The sequence below is a fragment of the Rhinopithecus bieti genome, unplaced genomic scaffold (assembly GCF_001698545.2).
Source record: "Rhinopithecus bieti isolate Rb0 unplaced genomic scaffold, ASM169854v2 scaffold_18354, whole genome shotgun sequence".
NCBI lineage: Eukaryota > Metazoa > Chordata > Mammalia > Primates > Cercopithecidae > Rhinopithecus > Rhinopithecus bieti.
The window spans coordinates 5287588-5302003 of NW_016809835.1; the positions used below are offsets into that span (position 1 = coordinate 5287588).

The 14416-nt window shown below is 39.5% G+C and overlaps 1 protein-coding gene and 1 pseudogene across 1 annotated transcript; one reads left to right on the top strand and one right to left on the bottom strand.

Moving 5' to 3' along the window:
• LOC108541130 (translation machinery-associated protein 7 pseudogene) overlaps nucleotides 1-2020 on the top strand; it is a 2770-nt pseudogene extending 750 nt beyond the window's left edge.
• A 510-nt stretch (nucleotides 2021-2530) lies between these two features.
• Nucleotides 2531-2944, bottom strand: LOC108541139 (60S ribosomal protein L27a-like). The gene has a single exon (XM_017890569.1). The coding sequence runs from the start codon at nucleotides 2942-2944 to the stop codon at nucleotides 2531-2533; it is 414 nt and encodes a 137-aa protein (XP_017746058.1).
• Between the last annotated feature and the right edge of the window lie 11472 nt (nucleotides 2945-14416).

The window sequence follows — 14416 nt, forward strand, 5'->3', positions numbered from 1 at the left end:
TTTTACACAAAATAAAAAAAAAAAAAGAAATCTGGCAAAAAGTAAGCTGTTTCTTGTGCCTGAGGAGATGGTGACCCTTTATTTCATCCTTATTTAAACGTCTATATTCCCTGCCATAACATCTTTTGCCACCTAAAGCTGGAATCAAGTGTTGTCTTGGAGCTGTTGTACATTTAAGAATAAACTTTTATAAAAAAAAAATCTTAAAAAGAAATTGTGGCACAGTACACATACAATTTACCATTTTAACCATCTTATTAAGTTCTTTTTTTTTCTTTGAGACAGGGTCTTGCTCTGTCACTCAGGGTGGAGTGCAGTGGCACAATCTCGGCTCACTGCAACCTCTGCCTCCCGGGTTCAAGTGACTCTCCTGCCTCAGCCTCTCAATCTTTTTAATTTTTATTTTCTTTTATTTTTTGTAGAGATGGGATTACAGGCGTGAGCTGCCACACTTGGTCATTTTAACCATTTTGAAGTATACAGTTCAGTGGGGTTTAACACATTCACAATGTCGTGCAAACATCACCATTATCTAGTTCTAGAATCTGTTCATCACCCCAAAAGAAAGTCCCATATTCATTAAGCAGCACTTCCTATTCCTCCCTTCCTCCAGCTCAAGGCACTAATTTGCTTTGTGTCTCTAGATTTGCCTATTCTGGATATTTCATAAAAATGAAACCATACAATATGTGGCATTTGTGTCTAACTTCTTTTATTCAGGATGTTTGCAAGGTTCATCCATGTTGTAGCATGTATCAGTACTATTCTTTTTGTGGCCAAATAATATTCCATTGTATGGATATACCACATTTTGCTCATGCATTCATCAGTTGAGGGACATTTGGGTTGTTTCTATCTTTTAGCTATTGTGAATAATGTTGCTATGAGCATTTGTGTATATGTTTTTGTTTGACCATCTGTTTTAAATTTTCAGGGTTATATACTTGAGAGGAATTGCTAGGTCATATGGTAATCTGTGTTTAACTTATTGAAGAACAATCAACAATTTTCCACAGCAGCTACATAATTTTACATTTCCACCAGCAGTATATGAGGGTTCCAATTTTTCTGCATCCTCACTACACTTATTATTTTCTGGTATTGTTTTTAATTATAGTCACCCTAGTGGGCATGAAGTGGTATCTCACTGTGGTTCTAAGTTATATTTCCCTCCTGACCCATGATGTTGAGCGTCTTATCATGTGCTTTTTGGCCACTGTATACACTTTTTCTTTGGAGAAAAGTCTCTTCAAGCCCTTTGTCCATTTTATTTATTTTTAGTTTTTTGAGACAGGGCTCTGTCACCCAGGTTGGAGTGTAGTGGTATGATCATAGCTCACTGCAGCCTCAACCTCCTGGGCTCAAGCGATCCTCCCACCTCAGCCTCCCAAGTCGGTAGGGCTATAAGTGAATGCCACCATGCACAGCTAATTTTTAAATTTTTTGTAGAGATAGGGTCTAACTCTGTTGCCCAGGCCTGTCTTGAACTTCTGGCCTCAACAATCCTCCTGCCTCAGCCTCTCAAAATGCTGGGATTGCAGGTATGAGCCACCACACCCAGCTGCATATTTTACTTACTTTTTAAAAAAATGGCACCTCACTCTGTCACCTAGGCTGGAGTGCAGTGGCATGATCCTGGCTTACTGCAACCTCCACCTCCCAGGTTCAAGCAATTCTCCTCCCTAAGCCTCCCAAGTAGCTGTGATTACAGACGTATGCCACCATGCCTGGCTAATTTTTGTATTTTTAGTAGAGACAGCGTTTTACCATGTTGGCCAGGCTGGTCTTGAACTCCTGACCTCAAGTCATCCGCCCACCTCAGCCTCCCAAGGCTGAGGATTACAGTTGTGAGCCACCACGTCCAGCCTCCACCTGCACATTTAAAATGGAATTGTTTGGTTTTTAGTTGTAAGCGTCCTTTATATATTCTGGATATTAGACCCTTATCAGATGTGTGATTTGGTGAATATTTTCTCTGTTCTGTGAACTGTCTTTTCAGTCTCTTGGTAGTATCCTTTGATGCTACAGGGGCCAAGGGAAAATTTCCCCTTTGTCCTCTGAAGGTCTGCTGAAAAATCACCTGAAAAAAGGCAGATTAATAGGGGAAAATGATATGCAAACTTATTAGTCTGCATGGGAAAAAACCATAGAATGATTGCCCAACCCCACAATGGGGCACAGATAGTTACATTTCTTCTTCTTAGTGGGGAAGGGAGACAAAGAATCGTGGATAATTTTAGCGGGGATAGTAACGGATTTTTAGGGGAATTCAATAGGCTTGAAGAACAAAGTCTGTTTGAAGGACAAAGTCTGCTGAACCCACAGAGCCGACAATGGTTTGTGACAAAAGTCTGTCCAGGTGTGTTAACAGATTTCAGTCTTTCTGCGATATGAGTTCAGTTAATGAAAACCCAAGGAAGCGACCAGAAGTAATTACTTTCTTCTTCTTTTTTATTAAAAAGTAGTTAGCATTTAATGAACCTCCCTCCATGTGGCTTCAAGCCACCAGGACACAGGACCCCCGACTCCCTTAAATCTTCTCCTCAGCTCTTCTGCTGAAGAATTTGGCCTTCACGGTGACAGGCTGCTTTGCGAACTTTTCCTTTCCCAGAACTTTGCAGTAGCCCAATTGCACCACAACAATGATGGGAGCAGCCTCAGTCTCGTTTTTAGCAGCATTCACCCGTGTCTGCTCACTGACCAATGTCCACAGTTTGTCAAGGTTGACAGGTGGGCAGAAGCTCTGGTTCCTCTTTAAGTGGTAATGCCGCATACCAACTTTCCCAAAGTAGCCTGGCTGGTATTTGTCCAAGCTGAGCCTGTGGTGATGCAGACCACCAGCATTACCATGGTCTCTGGGGTGCTTCTGGTGCTTCCCTGTGTGGCCGTTGCCGTGGCTCACATGGCCCTGAAGTTGCTGGGTCTTTCTCAGTCTGGATGGCATGTTGGCGGCCTGGATGAAAGAGCAATTGCTTTCTTCCTTGGTGAGTCCAGGCTTTAGGCAGATTTGAGAACTTAGAGAACTTTATCCTGAGCTTAGGGAGAGACAAAGGATTGAGAGGCAGGAGGCAGGGGGAAGGTCAGAGAGACCTTGAGCCTTCTTGCTCAGTTCAGCAGGTCAAAGCGCCATACTTTGGGGTATAGGTTTTTGAGTCTCAACAATGTATAAAAGTTTTTCACTTTGTTGAAGTCCAATTCAGCTTTTTCTTCTGGTGCTTGTGCTGTAAGTGTCTTACATCTACTTTTGAGTGTTTTATTCCATGCACAGAGCACAAGGATATTTTAAATACCTAAATCTGATAATGACTCCCTTGCTTAACACCTTCAATAGTTTCCCACTGTATTTAAGATAAAAGTTCAAAATCCTCGCTATGGACTACAAAGCTATGCATGATTTGGTCCCTGTCCTCCTTTTGGCCTCATTTTTCCATATTTTTGCTCACCTTTTTTGCCTTTGGTTTCTCAGGTATACCAGGCTCTCTTAAATCCCAGGAACTTCTCACTTGCCATGGTCCCTGCCTGGAATGGTCATCTTCCTCTCTTCTGTACTTCACTAATCCTAATTCATTCATCATTTTAAGTGTCACCTCCACGGGAAAGCCTTCCTTAACCCTCTGCTCCAAACTTATTCCCAGCTTGCGAAAGGTGGAATTTTGCAAGCCGATTGTTAAACATTGCATTATAAATTAAGTGGTATACATTTACAATTAAGTTATAATAAAAACAAATGCAATAAACACTCAAAACTTTTCATGTTCTAATTATTTTATTACATTCTACATTTGTGCTCCTGAGGTCACAATGGAAGTAGAATGGAATGTGTGGTGGAAATAGAACAGAGTGGCCTGCTACTGTGTGTGCATCCTGTGCTAGCTAACCCTGCTGTGGTGGCAGGAGAGCTTGACATCAGCCATGGTGGGAGTATTTGAGCAAAGACTACAAATCAGGCTGGCTTAGTGAGGCTTTTTGGAAAGCAGGGGTTAACATGTACACTGTCAGTCAGCTTTCCCATCACATGCAGACATGGCATCTTGAATTTGTCTACTGTGGTCCTTTCCATGGATGTAATCTTTCAATTTATTATTTGAAAGAGTATATTTAATGTCCGTGTTTCTCACAAGAATGTGAACTCTGGGAGGGAGTGGGGTGCACATTGTTCCCTATTGACACCTGTATCTCCAGCACCTAGCACAGTTCTTGGCACTTGATACATACTTAATCATTTGTTGACAGAATGTCAATAAGACCCAAGAAGCAAAGTCCAATGTTTTAAATATAGATGGGTCGATGGCAGGGATTCATCTTGGAAAGTATAAAATTTTCCATTTCACTCATTGGCTACCTTGAGGGTTTAAATATTGATGATCATTTGATTATATTCAAAGCTTACCAGGTTTAAACATTTCTTTGATGCATTTTTAATCGGATGATAGCTAGTGATGGCCAAGGGTGACTTGACCTTGGCTACGTATTAGTTTCCTATAGCTGCCATAATAAAGTAAGCCACCCAAACTGGGTAGTTGAAGACAACAGGGACATATTCTCTCACAGCTCTGGAGGCTAAGAGTCTCAAAAATCAAGGTGTTCACAAGGCCATGCTCCCTCTGAGACTCCCCTGCCTCTTCCTAGCTTCTGGTGGTGGCCAGCAGTCCTTGGCATTCCTTGGCTTGCAGCCGCATCACTCCAGTCTCCACTTCCATCTTCACAGTGTCTCCTTCTCTTGTATTTTCTCAGCATCTTCTTATAAAGACACCAGTCATATTGGATTAAAGGTTCACACTACTCCAGCAGGACCTCATCATAATTCATTACATCCAATTACCCTATTTCCAAATAAGGTCACATGCTGAGGTACTAGGGGTCAGGATTTCAAGATTTCTTTTTTGGGGGACATAATTCAACCCATAATACCCTGCAAGTGGCCTGTTTCATATAGTGCATGCCTGGCACATTACAACCAGTCGGGCCAGGCAGGTTCCCACTCATCTGCACAGCTTCATATAATTTGTCTATAAGGCTGTTTATTTCCTCTAGCTCCAGACCTTGCCTTAGTTATGAGTGGGGAGTATTTCAGAACCCCAAAATGACCTCAAGCCCAAATGTAATCATTATATTTGTTTTGTTTGAAATAAAACAACCCACAAACCACAACTGCCAGGGATTGGAATCTGGCATAAAAGCACAAAGACATACTTTTAGACCCAGGCTGGGATACCTGAGAAGAGGGAGCAATATTTGGGCCAATTCTATATAAGCATTGAAATGCCAGAAGTGATCACTACCCTCAGGACAACACCAGTGAAAGAGGTGGTGATGGTAGAGCTAGGCCCAGCCCAGCCCTTCTGGGTCATTTCCCTATAAAAGCAGATTATGTTTCTACATCCTTCTGGGGACATTTATTTTCAGTAAGAATTGGTATAGACAGTATTTGTCAAGCTAGAAAGATTCAGAGAAATTATCCAAATCACCCCCTTATTCTACAAAACCCAGAAGGCCAGAGACGGGTCCTGTCTTGCCCAGGGTCATCAGGTTAGAGAGTGGCAATGCCCAGGCTAGAACCCAGGTGGTCTCCATCCTGGATACATGCTTAATCCATTGCTTTGCCAGTAGCTTTGTGGTGTGAAGTCCACGGCTGCAATGACCAACAGCTTTTCCCTTGGTTCAAACGTAAGGTTAAAAACCCAAGGGAAGAGTATGGAGGGTGAACCAGTACAGACACACTTCTGACATCCAGGAAATGACAGGCCTACTATGACTTCCTAATGAGAAGACAGAAAGTTATATATTCTTTTTCTTTTTTTTTCTGGTCAATACAACATAGTAGGATTGCTACCACTAGAAGCATTATGGGAGAACAAAACACACGAGTATTAATGAGGCAGGTTTAACTCTTACTAACAAAATACTATCTTATTTTATATATATATATAATCATCTTTGCAATCAATTCTAAAAGCACTAGATTTGGAGTTCTGCAGTCCAATTTCATTTTATTTAGAGAATTAAAATTGTGAAATATGAGCAGGAAAACCATTATTATCTGCTGTAATCGTACTCATATCCTGGAGACCAACACAGCTCTCATTCTGCATTCCTGCGAAGGTAACTGAGCTAAAAGTGATTACCATTGTTAAACTAAATTTGGCCTGAGAAAAGCCACCATACTGGCATATTTGAGTCCTTACATAACAACTGCAACCAAACTTAGTATGTAATAAACTGAAAACCCAGCTTAGGGGTATGCTTTTGTAACAGCTAGCCGAGTCTCGGCCAATCACAGCAGCCATGCTTCAGTCAGTAGCAGGCAGCCACCTGCTCATGTTCAAATAAGGCAAGCACTGGACTGTAACCCGTCCAGTTGTTTTTGTACCTCACTTCCATTTTTTGTACATCGCATTTCTGTTTCTGTTTATAAGTGTTATTCGACCAGAGTATTAAACTCCGTCGGAGCCCCAGTTTCTCTGAAACTGTTCTGGTACTGAGAACTGCCTGATTCATTTTTTGCCCACCCAATTAAACTCTACTAATTGTAATTTGTCAAATGTTTCTCTTTTAACATAATTATTAGGTGCTCTGATTTTTTAAAAAGGCTCTGGAAAATTTCTGGTTAAATATGGCAGATTAGACACTTACTTGTATCTCCACTGTCTCATGAAATCCCACTAAAGTGATAGTAAAGGGGGAAAGAAGGCAAATTGCAAGTTCTAAGGGATTGGAAACGGAGACAACTGAGACCAAAAAAAAAAAAAATCAACAGAAAAAAAAATTGGGAGCTGGAAAGAGAAGAATGTGCATGTCAGACTGATTTCTCAAACCAAAGGAAACAGAACCCCAAGCCTGCGTAGAAGAAGGCAGCAAGAAGGTAACTCACTCTGCCAAACATGGCAGAACCTGGGACTCTGAAAGCAGGGGTGCAGAGAAGGGCTGAAAACAAGGCAGCTTAAATAAATGGGAGCAGCAAGTCTCCCAGATTTCCTCCTTGACCTACACAACAGATGATGCCCTCTCCCCAATCCTGGCAGGAGACTGGAGGTTTACTCTGTGGAGAAACCAAATCGGAGAAGACTTAGGGATCCAAGCCAGGCCTGAGACACCCTATTGAAATTGGGTGAAAGTCTGCATACCAAATGAAGAGATTTCATCCTCCTCCTCCTCCTGGTGCACCCTCAGAACACCAGCAGCCAGGCATATAAAATCCATGCAGGAGATGAGGGGATTTGACTTTGGAGCCTCTGACCAGTCCAAGTTAGATCCCGACAAGTGGGTAGTTGGGTGTGGACTGGTGTTTCACTGTGAAGAGATTGGGCCTTGCCTGATCTCTTAAGGATGGTTCTCAAACTCAGCTGCACATAAGAATCACCTGGAAAGCTTTAACATGTGCTAATGCCTAGAGATTCTGACTTAATTAGTCAGAAGTACAGCCCCAACTCAGGAGTTTTAAATGTTCCCCAGGTGATTCTAATGTACAACTAAGCCTGAGAAACTCTACTTTAATAAAACCTATCCCTCAACACCTTCTTGTAAGTGCCTCATTCCTGATCTTTTCAAAGAACCAACTTTTAGTTTGGTTGATTTGCTCTATTCTTTGTCCATTTTCTATTTCATTGATTTCTGATCTTATTTCCTTTCTTCTGCTTGCTTTGGGTTTAATTTGCCCTTCTTTTTCTACTTTCGTAAGGTGGAAACTTAGAACACTAATTTTTGACCCTTTTGTTTTCTAAAAGCAGCATTTAATGCTAAAAATTATCTTAAATCACTGCTATAGCTGCATCCCACAAATGTCGTTACGTGGGGCTTTCACTTTTGTTCGGTTCAAAGTATTTTCTAATTTCTCTTGTGATTTTCTTCCTTGGCTTATGGGTTATTTAGAAGTATGATTGCTTAATTTCCAAGTATTTGGGGTTTTTCCAGATATCTTTCTGTTATTGGTTTTAACTTTAATTGTGTTGTGGTCAGATAATATGCTTTGTATAATTTTGATCTTTTTTATGTATTAAGACTTGTTTTATGGCTCAGAATATGTTCTACTTTGGTGAATGTTTTATGGTTTTATGTTCACTTAAAAAGAATGTGTATTCTGTTGTTGGGTGGAATGTTCTATACTTGTCAATTAGTCAAATCAGTTGAGAGTGTTATACAAATTGCCTACATCCTTATTTTTTTGCATGTTATTGTCATAAATTTTACTTTACAGGTATTTTAAACCCTGCAATACTTCTTTTTTAAATGTAAATAATTATATTCAAAATAAAATTTAAAATAAGAAAAAAGTCTTCTATAATTACCTACATATTTATAATTTTCAGCATTCTTCATTCCTTTTTGTACATTTTATTTTCATTTATTTATTTATTTTAGAGACAGGGTCTTACTCTGTCACCTAGGCTGGAGTGCAGTGGTGTAATCATAGCTCACAGTAACATTGAACTCCTGGACTCAAAGGATCCTCCTGCCTTAGCCTCCTAAATAGTTAGGACTACAGGTGCATGCCACCATGCCTTGCTAATTTTTAAATTTTTTGTAGAGATGGGATCTGGCTATGTTGCCAGACTGGTCTTGAATTCATGACCTCAAGCAATCCTCCCTCTTCAGCCTCCCAAAGTTCTGGGATTAGAGACATGAGCCACCATGCTTGGCTAGCATTCTTCATCCTTACATGTAAATTCAAATTTCCATTTGGTATCAATTTATTTCCTCTTGAAGACCTTCCTTTAACATTGTTTTGTATTGCAGGCCTGCTGGCAATGAGTTCTCTCTGCTTTTGGTTGTTTAAAAAAGCTATACGAGCAGCCAACAAACATGAAAAAACGGTCATTGTCACTAATCATGAGAGAAATGAAAATCAAAACCACAGTGAGGTACCACCTCACACCAGTCAGAATGGCCATTATTAAAAAGTCAAAAAATAACAGTTGCTGGCAAGGCTGTGGAGAAAAGGGAACATTCATACACTGTTGGTGGGAATGTAAATTAGTGCAGCCACTGTGGAAAGCAGTTTGGAGATTTCTCAAAGGACTCAGAACTACCATTTGACCCAGCAATCTCATTAATGAGTATATGCCCAAAGGAAAATGAATCATTCCACACACACACACACACAAACACATGCATTCGTATGTTCATCACAGTTCTATTCACAACAGCAAAGACATGGAACCAACCTAGGTGCCCATCAATGGTAGAATGGATAAAGAAAACGAGGTGCATAAACACCAGGGAATACTACACAGTCACAAAAAAGAACAAAACCATGTCCTTTGCAGCAACATGGATGCAGCTGGAGGCCATTACCCTAAGAGAATTAACACAGGGACAGAAAACCAAATATTGCATGTTCTCACTTATAACTGGGAGCTTAATATTGACTACACAAGGACATAAAACATAAAATGGAAACAATAGACGCTGGGGACTACTAGAGTGGGGAGGGAGGGGGATGTGGACTGAAAAACCACCTGTTGGGTACCATGGCCACTACCTGGGTTACTTTGAAGATATCACTTCAGGGTCTTATGAATTGTATAGTGTCTATTGAGGTCTACTTTGTTTGTTTGTTTGTTTTCCTGAGACAGAGTCTCACTTTGTCACCCAGGCTGGAGTGCAGTGGCGTGATCTCAGCTCACTGCGACCTCTGCCTCCTGGGTTCAAGCAATTGTCCTGCTTCAGCCTCCCTAGTAGCTGGGATTATAGGCACGTACCACCACAACCGGCTAATTTTTTGTTGTTGTTATTGTATTTTTAGTAGAGACAGGGTTTCACCATGTTGACCATGTTGGCTGATCTCGAACTGGCTGGTCTTGAACTCCTGACCTCGTGATCCACCCACCTTGGCCTCCCAAAGTACTGGGATTACAGGTGTGAGCCACCGTGCCCGGCCGAGGTCTACTTTAATTTTTATCTTCAGTTTCTGAATGTAAATTTCCCCCCTCTGGCTGCTTTTGTGATTTTCTCTTTATTATTGATTTTTGGCCATTTGTGATTTTCTTAATGTTTCTTCTACTTGCAATTGAGATTCTTGGATCTGTGTATTCATAGTTTTAATCAAATTGGGGACTTTAAAAAAAGCCATTCTTTGCTCAAATATTTATCTGTACTCCACACATCCTGCCCCTGCCATTACATGTATGTTAGAAAGCTTGCTATTTTCACATAGTTTACTGGGGCTCTATTCAATGTTTTCTGTCTTTTTGTCTCTCTGTGTTTCATTTTAGGTAGTTTCTATTGCTATATCATCAAGTTTACAGATCTTTTCTTCTGCATTATCTAATCAGTGAATCTTATCCCGTATACTTCTCATTTCAGATATGGAACAAAATATATGTGATTTGATTTTCTTAGAGCAGTTTTAGGTTTACAGCAATATTAAAAGGAAGGTACAGAGACTTTTCATATACCCCCAACCCCACACTTGCACAGCCTCCCCTATTATCAACATTCCCCACAGAATGGGGCATTTGTTGCAATTGATGAACCAACATTGGCACTTCATAATCACCCCAAATCCATAGTTTTTCTTGGGTTCACTCTTGGAGTTGCATATTCTGTGGATTTGGACAAACGTATGATGTGTTCCACCATTATAGTATCATACAGTGTACAGTCGTCTCTTGGTATACGTGGGGGATTGATTCCAGGACTGCCTGCATATAACAAAACCCACACTTACTCTGAACCCACAGTCAGCCCTGCAGAACCCACATATATGAAAAGTTGGCAGTCCATATACTTAGGCTTTGCATCCCACAAGTACTGTACTTTCAATCTATGCATATTGTTGAAAAGAATATCCATGTATATCAATCCCTCATTGTTAAAGGGCCAACTGTAGTTTCACTTCCCTAAAAATCCTCTGTGCTCCACCTATTTGCCCCTCCCTCCCCACTAGCCCCTGGCAACCACTGATCTTTTTCATGTCTCCATAGTTTTGCCTTTTCCAACATGTTGTTTAGTTGGGAACACACAGTATGTAGCCTTTTCAGGTTGGCTTCTTTCACTTAGTAATATACATCTAAGATTCTTCCATGTCTTTTCATGGCTTGATAGCTCATTTCTTTTTAGCACTGAATAATACTCCATTGTCTGGATATACCACAGTTGATTCATTCACACACTGCAGGACATCTTGGTTGCGTCCAGGTTTTGGCATTTGTGAATAAAGCTGCTATAAACATCCATGTGCAGTTTTTCACATGGATATACATTTTTAGCTGCTTTGGGTAGATACCAGGAATACAATGCTGGATCATATGGTAACAGTATTTTTAGTTTTGTAGGAAACTGCCAAACTGTCTTTTAACGTGGCTGTACCTTATTGCACTCCCATCAGCATTGCAGCAACGAGTAAGAGTTCCTGTTGCTCCACATCCTTGCCAGCATATGGTGGTGTCAGTGTTCTGGATTTTGGCCATTCTAATAGATATGTAGTGGTATCTCATTGTTTTAATTTGCATTTCCCCTTTGACAGATGATGTGGAGCATCTTTTTATATGCTTATTTTCCATCTACATATCTTCTTTGGTGAGGTGTATGTCAAGGTCATTGGCCTATTTTTAAAATTGGGTTGTTTGTTTTCATATTGTTGAGCTCTTTGTGTATTTTGGATAAGAGTCCATTAACAGGGGTGTCTTTTGGAAATATTTTGTCCCAGTCTGTGGTTTGTTTTCTCCTTCTCCTGACATTTTCTTTCACAGAGCAGAAGTTATTAATGTTAATGAAATCCAGCTTATCAATTATTTCTGTCATGGATCATGCCGTTGGTGTTGTATCTAAGAAGTCACTGCCATACCCAAGGTTATCTCGATTTTCTTCTGTAATTTTATATAGTTTTGTGTTTTATACTTAGATCTAGGATCATTTTTAGTTAATTTTGTAAAGAATGTAAGGTTTATGTCTAGATATATGTTTTTACATGTGGATGTCTAGTTGTTTCAGCACCATTTGTTGAAGAGACTATCTTTGCTCTATTCTGTTGCCTTTTCTCATTTGCCAGAGATCAGTACACCATATTTATGTGAGTCTATTTCTGGGCTCTCGATTCTGTTCCATTTGATCTACCTGTCTATCCTTCTGCCAACACCATACTAACTTTATTATAACTTCATAGTAAGGTTTGAAGTCAGGTAGTGTCAGTCCTTCACCTTTTTCACCTCTTTCAATATTGTGTTGGCTATTCTGCGTCTTTTGCATCTCTGTATAAACCTTAAAATGAGTTTGTTGATATCTGCAAAATAACTTGCTAGGATTTTGATTGGGATTGCATTGAACATATAGATTAAGTTGGGAAGAACTGACATCTGGACAATATTGGGTCTTCTGGTACATTAATATGGAATATCTTTTATTTATTCATCTGTCAGGAATTAGTATAATTTCTTCCTTAAATATTTGGTAGGGGTCATCAGTGAATCCATCTGAGCATAGTACTTTCCATTTTAAAAGGTTATTAATTGATTCAATTTCTTTAATAGATATAGGCCTATTTATATTATCTATTTCTTCTTGTGTGAGATTTGGCAGATTGTGTCTTTCAAGGAATTACTTCATTTCATCTACATTATCAAGTTTGTGGGCTTAGAGTTGTTCATTGTATTCCTTCATTATCCGTTAGTTTGTTTGTTTATTTGAGACAGAGTCTCACTCTGTTGCCCAGGCTGGAGTGCAGTGGCATGATCTTGGCTCACTGCAACCTCTGCCTCCCAAGTTCAGTTGATTCTTGTGCCTTAGCCTCCCAGGTAGCTGGGAAAAGGTGTGCACCACCACGTCTGGCTAATTTTGTATTTTTAGTGATTCTTATGCCTCAGCTTCCCAAGTAGCTGGGATTACAGGCATGTGCTACCACGCCGGCTAATTTTTGTATTTTTAGTAGAAACGAGGTTTCATCATGTTGGCCAGGCTGGTCTCGAACTCCTGACCTCAGGTGATCTACCCGCCTTGGCCTCCCAAAGTGTTGGGATTACAGGCATGAGCCACTGTGCCCAGCCTAACAAATTTAAAATAATAGAATTTACACCGATGCCTGATTTCAGATCACAATGTTAAACTAAAAATCAGTAACAGAAAATTAACTGGAAAATCCTAAAATACATGGAAATTAAACAACACACTTCTAAATAACATGTGTCAAAGAAAGCTCAAGAAAAAATTAAAAATTTGTGAACCAAATGAAAATGAAGACACAACTTATCAGAATTTATGTGCTACAGAAAAAGTAGTGCTTTGAGGGAAATGTATAGCATTGAATGCATGTATTAGAAAAGAAGAAAGATCTAAAATCAGTAATTTAAGTTTCTACCTTAGGAAACTAGAAAAAGTAAAGTAAATCCAAAGAAATAATAAGAATTAGAGCAGAAATCAATGAAATTGAAAACAGAAAATCAGTAGAGTAGATCAATTAAATTAAAAGCTGGTTCTTTGTAAAGATCAATAAATTTGATAAGCCTCTAGCCAAGCTGACTAAGGAAAAGAAGGGACGTGCATTACTAACATCAGAAATGGAAGAGGGAAGGGACATCACTATAGATCCCATGGACATTAAAAGGATAATGAAGGGCTGGGCAGAGGGGCTCACACCTGTAATCCCAGCACTCCCATATATCTATATATGTATATATCTATATATCCATATATCTATATATCCTATTAGTTCTGTCCCTCTAAGAGAACCCTGACTAATACAGTGACAGAGTGAGACTCCATCTCAAAAAAAAGTTACTAGAGTATGTTTTACGGATCAGAACATAGCCTGTCTTGGTGAATGTTCTATGTGAGCTTGAGAAGAAAGTATATCCTGCTGTTGTTGGATGAAATAGTCAATTACATCTAGTTGATTGATAGCATTATAGATATATAACAGAGTTCAACTATATCTCAACTGATTTTTTTTTCCTTCTGGATCTGTCCATTGCTGATAGAAGGGTGTTGAAGTCTCCAACTATGATAGTGGGTCCATCAATTTCTCATTGCAGTTCTCAGTTTTTGCCTCATGTAGCTTGATGCTCTGTTTTTAGGTATGTACATGTCAAGGATTGTTGTGTCTTCTTGGGGAACTGACCCCTTTATCATTTTGCCCTTCTTAATCCCCGATAATTTTTCTTACTTTGAAGTCTGTTTTGTCTGAAATTAATATAGCTACTCGTCCTTTCTTTTGATTAGTGTTAACATCATATGCTATTTTCCATTCATTTAAATTTGGTATGTATGTGCTATTATATTCAAAGCAGGTTTCTTACAGATAACATAGAGTTGGGTCTTGTATTTTTGACGAACTTTGACAATCTGTCTTTTAATTGGTGTATTTAGACCACTGGTTTTCAAAGTAATTGTTGAAATAGTTGGATTACTATCTACCATATTTGTTATTATTTTCTATTTGTTGCCCTTGTTCTTTTTTTTCTGTTTTTGCATTCTATTCTTTTTC